The sequence below is a fragment of the Mugil cephalus genome, chromosome 19, assembly GCF_022458985.1.
Source record: "Mugil cephalus isolate CIBA_MC_2020 chromosome 19, CIBA_Mcephalus_1.1, whole genome shotgun sequence".
In the NCBI taxonomy this organism is placed as follows: Eukaryota; Metazoa; Chordata; class Actinopteri; order Mugiliformes; family Mugilidae; genus Mugil; species Mugil cephalus.
In genome coordinates, this window is record NC_061788.1 from 1,257,053 (window position 1) to 1,269,366 (window position 12,314).

At 38.8% G+C, this 12,314-nt stretch overlaps 2 protein-coding genes across 2 annotated transcripts; one reads left to right on the forward strand and one right to left on the reverse strand.

The window, feature by feature from the left end:
• The first annotated feature begins 259 nt into the window (after positions 1-259).
• Positions 260-2,126, forward strand: LOC124997040 (EKC/KEOPS complex subunit Lage3). The gene is made up of 3 exons (XM_047570541.1): positions 260-344; positions 1,091-1,219; positions 1,450-2,126. Exons 1-3 carry the CDS (start codon positions 298-300, stop codon positions 1,562-1,564), a joined length of 291 nt encoding a protein of 96 aa, XP_047426497.1. The 5' UTR covers positions 260-297; the 3' UTR covers positions 1,565-2,126.
• Positions 2,127-3,437: 1,311 nt separating this feature from the next.
• On the reverse strand, positions 3,438-11,537 carry wdr45 (WD repeat domain 45). Its single transcript, XM_047570540.1, has 11 exons — positions 11,394-11,537; positions 11,054-11,194; positions 9,955-10,029; positions 8,901-9,005; positions 8,066-8,171; positions 7,737-7,831; positions 7,458-7,537; positions 6,301-6,509; positions 5,333-5,434; positions 4,993-5,138; positions 3,438-3,774 (listed from the first exon to the last, which is right to left on the reverse strand). The coding sequence occupies exons 2-11, from the start codon at positions 11,100-11,102 to the stop codon at positions 3,665-3,667; spliced, it is 1,077 nt and encodes a 358-aa protein (XP_047426496.1). The 5' UTR covers positions 11,103-11,194; positions 11,394-11,537; the 3' UTR covers positions 3,438-3,664.
• Positions 11,538-12,314: the final 777 nt, after the last annotated feature.

Genomic DNA, 12,314 nt, shown 5'->3' on the forward strand with positions numbered 1-12,314 from the left:
GTTGTTTTTCTTTATCAATAATAATAAAAAACGACTCAAAAATTATTTATTTAGTAAATATGATGGAAAAAATAATGATATATGATATATTTTTTAAATAATAATGATGTTATTTTAAGTTTATTTTCATCCTTGAGTCGCGTCATTTCTTCTGATTTTGTTGTAATTCTGTTGTAATACCGATACTCGCCGCTGGAGGCAGCAGGAGCCGCAGCAGCAGCGTCTTCCCTGACTTTCTCCCAAAACTCACGAAGAAGACGCGACTTCTTTCCGGTTCCTTCAACACAAACAAACAAGATGGCGACAGATGCAGAAACGAGGGAGGAAACAGGCAAACTTGAGTTGTATCCTTTAATATTAACAGTGAATGTTTCCTCTGAGGAACAACACGGAGAGAAAACTCATATTTACATTCATGTTTTTGTCGGTAATGAAAATAAATCGCGACCAGGGAGTCGTTAGCTTGTTAGCGTCCATGTTTCTCTGCCTCTGCTCGGTTTGGTAACTGTTTATAATATTAATGTCAGTATTATTTAGTAAATAAAGTACTTTGATATAACGTTACTTTTAATTTCATGCGACTATGTTTTTAATACAACTGTTAAATATTTTCCCATCGCTACATTTACGTGTAAAATGTGTTTGTGCTGCCATCTATAGGCGGAGAGTAGTAACTACAGAAGGAAAACTAAAATTATATTTTACTTTAATGTTAAAAAACATTATATTTGAAACATCTTTTAAAACTTATTTAATGTTTTATTTGAGTTAAAAATCATATAATCATAAAATAATGTTCGTAAGTATCTGAAACAAACTGTCAATGTGTTGAACAAAGCAGATCTTAAAGAAAATACTGTTGATTCCATTAGTGGACGCCTTTGGACATTTAATTTAGCCTGGACATCATCATGTTTGACCATCGTGCACATTATACAATCCATAAGATTATTGATGTTTCCTCCGCATGGCTGCTACTCGTCTGTCCAAGGTCCATATCCTGACATTTTATGGAGACGCTGGTATTTAGTTATGTAAAGGAGGAGGAGGTTAGGAGTCTCCGGTGTTGTCCTCCTTGACCGTCCTGCAGCTCCCTGGACGTCCCCTTCCCGTCGTCCCGTGAGGCCGCCATCGCTCTTCAGTCTCTGTCTCCGGACCGAGAGCCGAGGAAAGGAGGCATCAGCAAACACCTGACGGTGTCGGGCAGCACGTTGTCTGTGTAAGAGGCTCCTGACGTCTCCTCCTGTCTCCTGACGTCTCCTTCTGTCTCCTTCCGTCTCCTTCTGTCTCCTCCAGCTTCTCCGTCTCCTCTGTCTCCTCCGTCTCCTCCGTCTCCTCCGTCTCCTCTGTCTCCTGACGTCTCCTGACGTCTCCTCCGTCTCCTACGTCTCCTCCAGCTTCGTGACGTCGTGACGTTTCCTGTGTTTCTGACGTTTCCTGTGTTTTCAGGAGGTGGAGCGCCGACGAGGCTCGGATCCTACGGGTGTCGGTGAACTCGTTCCTGGATCATCTGTCGCTGGTTGTGGAGACCATGGACATGTTCGGACCCGCTGTCCCCCTTTGAGACGTCAGACCTGAGGCTCGTTCGTCCTCTGGAGCTTCTTGAGACTCGGTGGGAAGAAAACAAACCGTGAAAGATGTTAGAGGAGTTTGCAGCTGAAACGTCGCTCACACTGTGGATGGATATTTACAAAAGAAACTGAACCTCTCCAGCCGGACCACGGTGGACTACGAACGCCTCACACTCCTCCAGGTGGAGCTGGAATATTTTTCGGGACAAAGACGATTTACCGAAAGTTCAGCTTCATGTGTGTTAAAGTTGAGGGTTTTTATATCCAGACGTGAAGAAAATGCAGGAATTTAAACAGTTGATGGACACATGACGTCTTCACTTTCACCATCAACATGTGTCAATGTCATGGCCAGTTCATTAGGTTCATTAGTGAATGAGTTTAATGTAACAGCCTCAATTATTTCATTGGAAATTAAACTTAGGAGGAAAAGATTTAATTGAATAAGAAAAGTTTTTTTTCTTTATATAAAAAGTTGAAGAAAAGTTTGTCTTTTAATGTCTGTCAGGTTTTATGTTTGATTTACTTTATTAAATGTGTATTTTCTGTTTCTGACTCTTCATTGTTGATTCTCTCTGAACCAGCTCTAATAAAAATACTAAAAAAATAATCATTTAGAGAGAATTTAACCAATAAATTACACAAAGACTTAACGGAAACAGGATTTGACTGTAAAACATTTCTACATTTTGAATTAATTAAACCAGACGTCTGCAGTTTGATGTAAAGAATAAGTTACTCTCTAAAATGATCAGAAACTCCTTAAAACTAAAAGAAAATGAGTTATTTTATCAAAATGTGTAAATATAAACAGATATTTTGTTAAAAAATTAAAATTAAATTACTTTGTCACCATTGCTTCATTGCACATAAAAGTAAAGACTCATCAAACCAGAAGAAAAATAAAATAAAATGAGATTAAAGGAAAATAAAAACGCTGTAATCCGAATGACTTTATTGATCCCATGGGAAATTACTTAATATCTTAATTACTTAATTAATTAGCACTATATGCAAAAGTAGTTGGCAAAACAGTTTAAATGAATAATTTCTGATTTGTGGTGGTGAATTAAAGATTTGATTTAATTTCTCATAAAATAAATATAAATATTCTATATAATGAATATTGTATTTTCTGACTCCTTGTTGTTATCGTGCAGGAGCAGCAGGGGGCGCTGCTGGTTTTACTGAAGCGTTTATTCTGAAAAGAAATGAAATGAAGCTTCATCAGATCCACAGAAACAGGAGGTCACAATAGAAACAGTGGATGGAGGAGGAGGAGGAGGAGGTGATAAAGGAGGAGGTGGAGGAGGATAAACCACAGGAGGAGAAGAAAGTTTGTTTTTCTGTCCCTCAGCCTGAGGATGATTAGTAGATGTTACCATGGTTACCACCTCCTCCCCTAACGGATTTATTTTACGGCGTCACCACTTAAATTAAAGGAAAATCATTTTAATCCATCGCTGACGTTTAAACTAAAGCAGCTTAATTAACAATATCAATAATCAGTGAAATAAACTAATTTAAATGTGATTTAAAGAGAATTTAAACAAATTACAAACAGAATAGAAATAGAATTTAAATGGATACATAATAATATTATAATGTATGAATTCATTAGTAGTTTTTTTTTTTTTTTTTTTTTTTTTTAATTTCCCAAAAAATAAAAGAAATAACTTAATCTGCTGCTGCTCAGGAACGAGATGAAATAAATGAAACGTACTAACGACAGAAACATTAGATTTAAGGTGGAAAGTGCAGATTTAAAACAGAAAAGTTGAAGATTTAATAAAGAAAACTGTGATTACAGGAGTCGTGTCATCTTCAGCTGAGTGAATCTAAACTAAAATAACACAAACATGAAGCTTTTTCTTTATATTCTGTTTATTTTTTTATCAAATGAGTTTTAATTTGACTTTATTGACGTTTGAGCTTAAACATTCAGACTATTTATATTCAACACGCGATAATAAAACTCAAGTCTCTCGCTGCTGTTTCCGTCTCCACAGCAGAAGAAGAAGAAGAAGAGGAAGGTGAAGAAGAAGAAGAGGAAGAAGAAGAAGAAGAAGAAGAAGAAGAAGAATGGCGGCTCCTCAGAAGTCGTCGTCGTCGCATATGTCCAGGTAAACGTCGAAGGCTTCTCGGTTACAGTTCCCATCGGGGGTGAACACGTACTTATGGAAGGTCCCGTCCACACAAATCGCTGCGGGACAAGAGACGACACACGGTCGGTTAATGTCGGACTTTAACGGCGGTGATTTATCTACTCATCACTATGTCCACTGGGCCACGCCCACATTACTGCCAATTAAATTAAATCAGGTGTAGTGGCCACATTAGTGATGATGCTAATGGTGATGCTAGCGGCGACGTTAGCGGTGATGCTAGCGGTGACGTTAGCGGTGACATTAGTGATGATGCTAATGGTGATGCTAGCGGTGACATTAGTGATGATGCTAATGGTGATGCTAGTGGTGACATTAGTGATGACGCTAATGGTGATGCTAGTGGTGACATTAGTGATGATATTAGTGGTGACATTAGTGATGATGCTAATGGTGATGCTAGTGGTGACATTAGTGATGATATTAGTGATGATGCTAATGGTGATGCTAGTGGTGACATTAGTGATGATATTAGTGATGATGCTAATGGTGATGCTAGTGGTGACATTAGTGATGATATTAGTGATGATGCTAGTGGTGACATTAGTGATGATGCTAATGGTGATGCTAGTGGTGACATTAGTGATGATATTAGTGATGATGCTAATGGTGATGCTAGTGGTGACATTAGTGATGATATTAGTGATGATGCTAATGGTGATGCTAGTGGTGACATTAGTGATGATATTAGTGATGATGCTAGTGGTGACATTAGTGATGATGCTAATGGTGATGCTAGCGGTGACATTAGTGATGATATTAGTGATGATGCTAGTGGTGACATTAGTGATGATGCTAGTGGTGACATTAGTGATGATATTAGTGATGATGCTAATGGTGATGCTAGTGGTGACATTAGTGATGATATTAGTGATGATGCTAATGGTGATGCTAGTGGTGACATTAGTGATGATGCTAATGGTGATGCTAGTGGTGACATTAGCTGTGATGCTAGTGGTGACATTAGTGATGATATTAGTGATGATGCTAATGGTGATGCTAGTGGTGACATTAGTGATGATATTAGTGATGATGCTAATGGTGATGCTAGTGGTGACATTGATAGGTGTGTAGTGGTGATTAGCTGTGTGTAATGTGATTGAATGCTAAGGTGATGTGTGTGCGTTAGCGATGATTATTGTGACGGCATGCTAATGTGACATGTTTGATGATTGCTAATGTAGTTTGTTCTACCTATCAGGATGTTGACGTTCTTGGACGTGTTTTTCCGAGGCGCAGATTACGTTTGTTCTCACCTATCACGGAGTTGACGTTCTTGGACGTGTTCTTTCCGAAGGCGCAGATACAGGCGCACTCGGCTGGAACCGTGAAGCTAGCCAGCGACCACTGGCTGTCCACGTACTGGCCGATCACTGGACCCACCTTCCCGACACGCGCCAGCCTGAGACACAACGTTAGCCACAGATGAGCTACGTCAACAACGTACATTTATCACATTAATCGTGAGGCGGTAAATTCTCATCGTGAAGATCGTTTTTGTCGGTAAGTTATCATCACAGGTTCGTAGTGGGAGTGTGGAAGTGTGTTAAGGGGGCGTGGTCAAGAGGGGGCGTGGTCAGCAGGGGGCGGTCTTACGCTGAGCGCCGGTTCAGTTTGGTGTCTTTGAGAGCGAAGATGTGAACGGTGCCTTTATCGCTGGAGGCACAAAGGAAGGACGAGTCGTGGCTGAAGTTGATGCTGCAGAGAAGAAGAGTTCACTTTATTTTTCTCTGTTAGAAGTTTGGATGAAGATCAGAGACATTTAGACTAATTACTGACGCCCACTAACGATCTGATCTGATTTAATTTTGACTTTGCATATTGAGAAACAAGTAGCACTCGTTTGAGGACGTTGGGATTTCATTGCTACTAATTCTGCTTCTGCATTAAACCAGTTTTATACACATCGGTGACTTTACTATAATACACAGTGGAATAATCCCCGTGTCCACATATGAGGATATAATTTTTATTTCCTGTCCAAAGATGATGCTGAAATTAAAAATGAAAATAAATGTTTGTTTAAATCGTTGAAAATCTTCTGACTGGATTTCAGTCCAAACTGAACAAACACAGTTTTAAATATTTGATGGTTAATTGTCTATTTTAGCTCATTTTTATTAGTTTTACTGCTTGTTCAGCCCTTGAGAGGTTGTTTTTAACCCTCTATCGTTCCTCTGGTGGTTTATGTGACAGCAGCAGCTTCATGAACCAATCAGAGCTCTGGACTCTGTCAGGTGTGTTTGAGTAAATGCTGCATGATGCAATAAGTCATTTTCATTGATTTTCATTGATAAAAGTCAATGAGTTCATCAAAATTCAAGTGAACCCATTGACTTCTTCTTTGGTTCCTCCAGAACTAAACCACTTAGAGAGATTCTGACTTTTGTGACAGAAACTTCAGAGTCTTGTCTTTAAAAAGAGACAAAGACCATGAAGGATCCAACATGTTAATGAGCAGCGTTCAGTTTAGTTTGGGTTAAATGAGGTTTAGAAATAAACTTTCTGACTGAAGTCTGATGGGTTTGTTGTTGTTGTTGTTGGTCCTAATGTTTTGGCTGTACCAGTAGAGCGTGGCCGGGTCCGTCCCCCTGCGTAGCTCCACCAGTTTGTCCCTGGTGGTGGTGTCAAAGAGGCGGATGAGGGTCCCTTTGCGGGACGCCGACGCCGCCACGCTGCCCGGCTGGTTCAGCGCCACGCAGGCGATCTCACTCTGGTGGGCGTTGATGGTGAACGGGGCCGAGGACGTCCCCGGCTTAGTGTTGGACAGGTCCTGGAGGAGGACGGGGAGACGCACAAAATAAATAAATACAGAGAGGACACATGAGTAAAAAGACACAAGAGGCCACACATACAGATGAAAACTGGCCACAAAAGATACAAAAAAAGACACAAACAGACCAAAGAAAAGGAACGAAATAAATAAACACAAAGACAACGAACGAGCAGGAAGATACAAAAACTAACCACAAACAGACACAAAATCATCATCAGGAGAAAGAGAAGTGTCTAAAAGAGAGGGAATGAGCAAAGTGATCAAAGAGGACGACAACTACACAACGAAGAGGAAAAACAAACACAAACCATCAGAAAAGATTTAAAAAATCATCACAAAGGGAAAAAACTGTGCGTGAAGACATGAAAAGTGACGACAAAGAGACTCAAACTGACAATAGAGGAATAAAAATAAATAAAGAGGCAAAAATAAATGAAACACAACGAATGAGCTGAGAAAAAATAACCAAAATGAGCCCAGACAAATGAAAAGTGGACACAAAAAGACGACAAAGGTACAAAAAAAGAGACGACAGAGACTCACACTGATGAACCAAAAAATAAACACAAAGAGCAAAAAGACGCACAAAGTATCACAGACACAAAGAGACTAAAACAGAGAAACAAGGAGTGATGACAAAGAATAAAAAATACACACAAAGACAACAAATAGACACAAACGTCATAAAATTACGAGATTTATAAAAAAAAAAACTGTAAAAAGAGACTAAATTATATTTTTGACCAAAGACAAAAAAAAGATAAAAAATGAACAAAACGAGCCCAGAGACACGAAACGACACGACAAAGAGACACAAACTCACAACAGAGGAATGAAAATAAATGAACACAAAAACAATGAGACACTGCTTCAACCCCCTGGACACGTTGTGTGTTTGTGTTGTGTTGTGTTGTGTTGTGTTGTGTTGTGTTGTGTTGAACTTACAACCAGCTGCAGGCTCCCACATTTATGACCTGGAAACACCAGCAGCTGTTTCTCCAGACTGGGACACAGGTCGCACAAACCTGGACATGAACACAACACAAACAACAGGCCACAACGTCAGACACTGAGGAGGAGGAGGAGGAGGAGGAGGAGGAGGAGGAGGAGGAGGAGGATGAGGAGGAGAGGAGGAGGAGGAGGAGGAGCAGGAGGAGGAGGAGGAGGAGGAGGAGGAGGAGGAGGAGGAGAACATGAAAGGAGGAGGAGGTGCTGCCTCGGTACCTTTAGGATTGTCTCTGGTGTCAAACTCAAACAGCTTCACTGGGTTTTCTGGAAAACTGTAAACGTAGATTCTGTTCTTCAACACAATGATGATCCTAGAAAACACAACAACACAATGATGATCCTAGAAAACACAACAACACAATGATGATCCTAGAAAACACAACAACACAATGATGATCCTAGAAAACACAACAACACAATGATGATCCTAGAAAACACAACAACACAATGATGATCCTAGAAAACACAACAACACAATGATGATCCTAGAAAACACAACAACAACATGATGAAGATGATGAAGATGAAGAAGGGGGTGGACTCACTTGTCGTGTCTCATGCGAACGGCCAGGACCGGTTTTGTGAAGGTGAACTCCAGAACCAGTTTGTCTTTGGGGTCCCTGGACTCACGCGCGTCATCCCAGACCAACACTGTAACACAACAGACACACAATAAGAACAAAACCAGTAGAGACACAACAAAGCTTCCAAAGAGACACACAATGAGCACAGAGAGGTAACAATAAGACGATATGGGAGAAAAAAATTAACACAAAAACACAATGTGACAACAGATGAGCACAAAGCAACGACAAAAAGACGCACAAAGATGCAAAATGAGCAAAAAAAAAGCTTCAAAAAGACACAAAACGACAACAGAGATGGTGACGACAAAGAGATAAAAACTGGTAAAATAGACACAAAGACGACAAATGACCACAGAGAAATTACAACAGACAATAAAGACACAAAATAAAGATACAAAATGAGCAGAGAAACAGTAGGAAGACACAAATAAGACACAAATAAGACACAAATAAGACACAAATAAGACACTAAATGACTCCAGAGAAATGGACAATAAAGAAATCAAATAAAACACACACACAAAGTGATGATGTCGACAAAGAGACACAAAAGCACAACAACAACACATTAAATGAGCATTAATCAGGACAGATCTGAACACACAGGATGTGACTCACTGCTACAAAACTAAGCGTCAAAATAAAAGCATAAAAAAATAACAATAGAAAACTGTACAACATAAATTAGACTTTCAAAATAAAATACAGGACAGAATGGATGTAAAGATCTGATGAAGAACTAGTCTCAGTCCCTTAGAGGAGGAAGTATTTGTATCTTTTATTTTGAAGTGACCTGATATTTCTGAGAACTTGGGGTTGACTCCTCCTCCGACCAGCGCCAGCAGGTTGGAGCGATGCAGCATCGAGCAGAGCGCGACGCTACCCACCTGCTCATGGTCTGCAACACACACACACACACACACACACACACACACACACACACACACACACACACACACACACACACTTTATTATGACCTGAAATAAAACCATCACTGTCACAAACACTGAAACTAAACTGAAATGAATCAAATTTAAATACTGTGAATTCATTTAAGTAGATTTGTTTTCTCATTAATACACTGACACATATATTTATTACCTGTGTGTGTTTCTACTGAAGTACTAAAACATTTCACTGCTTTGTTCTATGTAGAACAAATAAAACTCAACGTATCTTGTGTTAAATAAACAGGAGTTAATCTATAAATCTCTAAAAGTATTTACTTATTACTACAATTTACTTTTTATTTTTGCTTCAACCTGAAAATGAGTAAAAATCTTTCTACAAATGTTTGAATATCGATAAAAAGGTTCAGCTAAATTTTATTATAAGATCTGTGGGGGAAAAATAAACCTAGAAAACAAGAATAAATGTGTTATTTTTTAATCTATTTCTCATATTTATTCATTTAAATGTATTTTTTATTTATTATATTTATGTTTACTCTAAATTAAAGTTTTAGTTTGACGACTTTAACTCACAAACACACACACGTGATATTTATTTATTATACATTTATTTTAAATTACATTTATTTACTTATAAATATATATTTAAATGTATATTTTAATGTTTAATGTTTATTTTTTATTTATTATAAATGAAATAAACTTGTTTTGGTTAGAAGACGATGAAGGAAATATCTTGGAGATTTAAGGATTTAATAGCTGAAAACTTGAGAATATTAATACAATTCAAACAAAACGTCTGGAAAAAAGAATGAATATGATCTGAACCAATAAACCAGGACTGGGTGTTAAACTCCTTCCTTGTCTCTGCTCACAGATCATTTATTTGAGCTGAAGCCTGAAAAACAGACTGAGCACAGAGGTTCTGTACTGACCCAGGTGGCCTTTCTCCATCAGAGGCTCCACGTTGTAGATCCTGACTCCGGTTTCCATAGCGCAGCAGAAACAGCCTGAAGGAAAGAAAACATTTAAACTCATCGTGTCGACTGTCAGAAGGTTTGACTCTTCATTAATCATCCTCCTAAACGAGCCTGGTGCAAAACAGAACCCGGTCTAAATCCGGTCCAAAACAAAGACTGAAAGCTTTTAAAAACTAATCCCAGATCCACTGAATCCAGGCTGCAAACTGTTCAAAGTAAAGAAAATATAACCCGATAGCAACAAAACCCCAATAAAAGCAAATTAAAAGTCAATAAACACCCAAACCAGCAGGAAGTTTAAAACATGTTGAATACCAGACTAAAAACATCTAAAAATAATTTAAAAACTATGTGATATTAATAAAATACCGATTATAAACCGACCTTATACAGAGTTAAAACAGAGTCAGAACCAGAATAAAAACAAGTAAAAAATCAGCCCAAAACAACATGAATACAAAACCGGTTCAAAAACAAGTTCAACATCACTTCAACATCAGAACCAGCTCATAATCAGGTCTGAAATCAGACCGAGTCCAGTGTAAACGTCCTGATACCAAGGACGGTCCAGAACTTCCAAACCACGTCCAAAAGAGTCCGTTAGTGACTGAAAAATAATCGTCCAATAACAAGTCTAAAACAAAGTCCAGAACCACGTCCACCAACTGTCCAAACCAGCATAAAACCTGCTCCACTAGCACCTGAAGACTCGTCCAACATCCGACCTGAAACCAGTTCAAAACCAGAATCAAATCAAGTCCAAAATCAGACAAAAACAAACTCCAACATGAATCTATAAGTTTATAAACTAAGTCCAGAACAAAGTCTAAAATTAGTCCTAGTCCAGTCCAGACCAGAAAAAAGTCAGTCCAGAACTAAGAGTAATGGCACCGGTCTAGAACCAGAACCAAGATCAGGATCAGGATCAGGATCAGAGCAAACTTACAGTGGACTAGAAACACATCTAGTACCTAATAATTAACATAGTGACTCTAATAATTTATATATGGTATGTTTATCATAAGGGAGAGGTTAAATGTTGAAGAGGTCTCACTCTGGTCCTGGTTGAACTGGAGACTGTTGACTCCTCTCTGCTGAGCCATGGCTGCTAACCGAGCCGCTACCGGTACCGAGCCGCTACCGGTACCGAGCCGCCACCGGTCAACTACAGCTGCAGCGGGACCCGGAGGACAACCTGCGACACAGGAGACAAGAAACACGACCCTCATTTCAGTCCCTCATTGTTCTGTCGAGTGTTTTTCGGCTAACAGCTGATGCTGCCTCAGCTCTGACTTAGCATTAGCCACATTAGCATCAGGTAGATACGCGGCCAGTTTCCCGTTCATCCTCCGTGAAATGTTGAAACATTCTGTTACATCATTAAAGTCTCTCACCATGAAGACGTGGAGGGTTTAAAAATGTTTGCAGGCGAAGAAGAACAACAACAAACGACGAGAAATAAACAACGAAGATGTCGCAAGACCGAAGGTTTGTTTTTGTTTTTCCAGCAAAACGACGTCACCAGCACGTGGTTCCGGTTTACTTCCGCATCCGGTTATTGAAAAACCAAAAACACGATCGTGAATATCTATTAACTAATAGACGAAATGTATTTCATTAAAAATAAAATGAATGAATTATGATTATTATTATTATTATTGATGATGATAATAATAATAAGTCGAAAATAAATATTAATAAGAATAATATAAAACTAATGATAAATCAAAATAAATAATAATTGCCAACTTAGAAACAAGAACTAGCAATTAAAATATGGAAAACCTGCTGATGTGCAGAATATCCTGAGTCTCTCTCTCTTTCAAGGGTCTCAAGTGTTCACCACAGACAGTAGCTTATAATTTACCTGCTTTTAAGTTGCACATATGGTGTTAAAGCCGCTAAAAGATCATTTGAGTATTTACATCTCTGCATTTGAGCTTCTGACTGCAACATCTCAGGAACCTGCTGAGAAAATATTCACTTGGATTCTAGAATAAACTGATGAGGTAAAAAAATCACAGCATTTGAAAAAGAACTCATGCATCAGAAGTTTAAAGAACATTGAACTCGCAGATTAGTGATCTGAATCTAAACATGTGAAGATTTAAGTTGTGAGAAAATGGAGCTAATCAGTAGATATGGAAAAACTGCCCCATGTCTGCCTGCGTTAACGCTGAGGAAGTGGAAGCAGGTCAGAAATGAAACAGTGGTGAGAGGGGATCTTGATAAACTGAGACTGAAACGAGAATAAACAACACGTTGGGTAGATGCAGAAGATGGTGACGGCGATTGTGCTTCACACACCCTAGAAT

Coding starts and splice junctions, on each gene's coding strand:
- wdr45 (XM_047570540.1), bottom strand. CDS start 11,102: ATGGCTCAGCAGAGAGGAGTCAACAGTCTCCAGTTCAACCAGGACCAG. Junction 9,006..9,954: donor GATGGAGAAAGGCCACCTGG/GTCAGTACAGAA, acceptor TGTGTGTTGCAG/ACCATGAGCAGGTGGGTAGC. Junction 5,435..6,300: donor GACCCGGCCACGCTCTACTG/GTACAGCCAAAA, acceptor TCTTCTCTGCAG/CATCAACTTCAGCCACGACT.
- LOC124997040 (XM_047570541.1), top strand. CDS start 298: ATGGCGACAGATGCAGAAACGAGGGAGGAAACAGGCAAACTTGAGTT. Junction 345..1,090: donor GAAACAGGCAAACTTGAGTT/GTATCCTTTAAT, acceptor ACCGTCCTGCAG/CTCCCTGGACGTCCCCTTCC. Junction 1,220..1,449: donor TCGGGCAGCACGTTGTCTGT/GTAAGAGGCTCC, acceptor CTGTGTTTTCAG/GAGGTGGAGCGCCGACGAGG.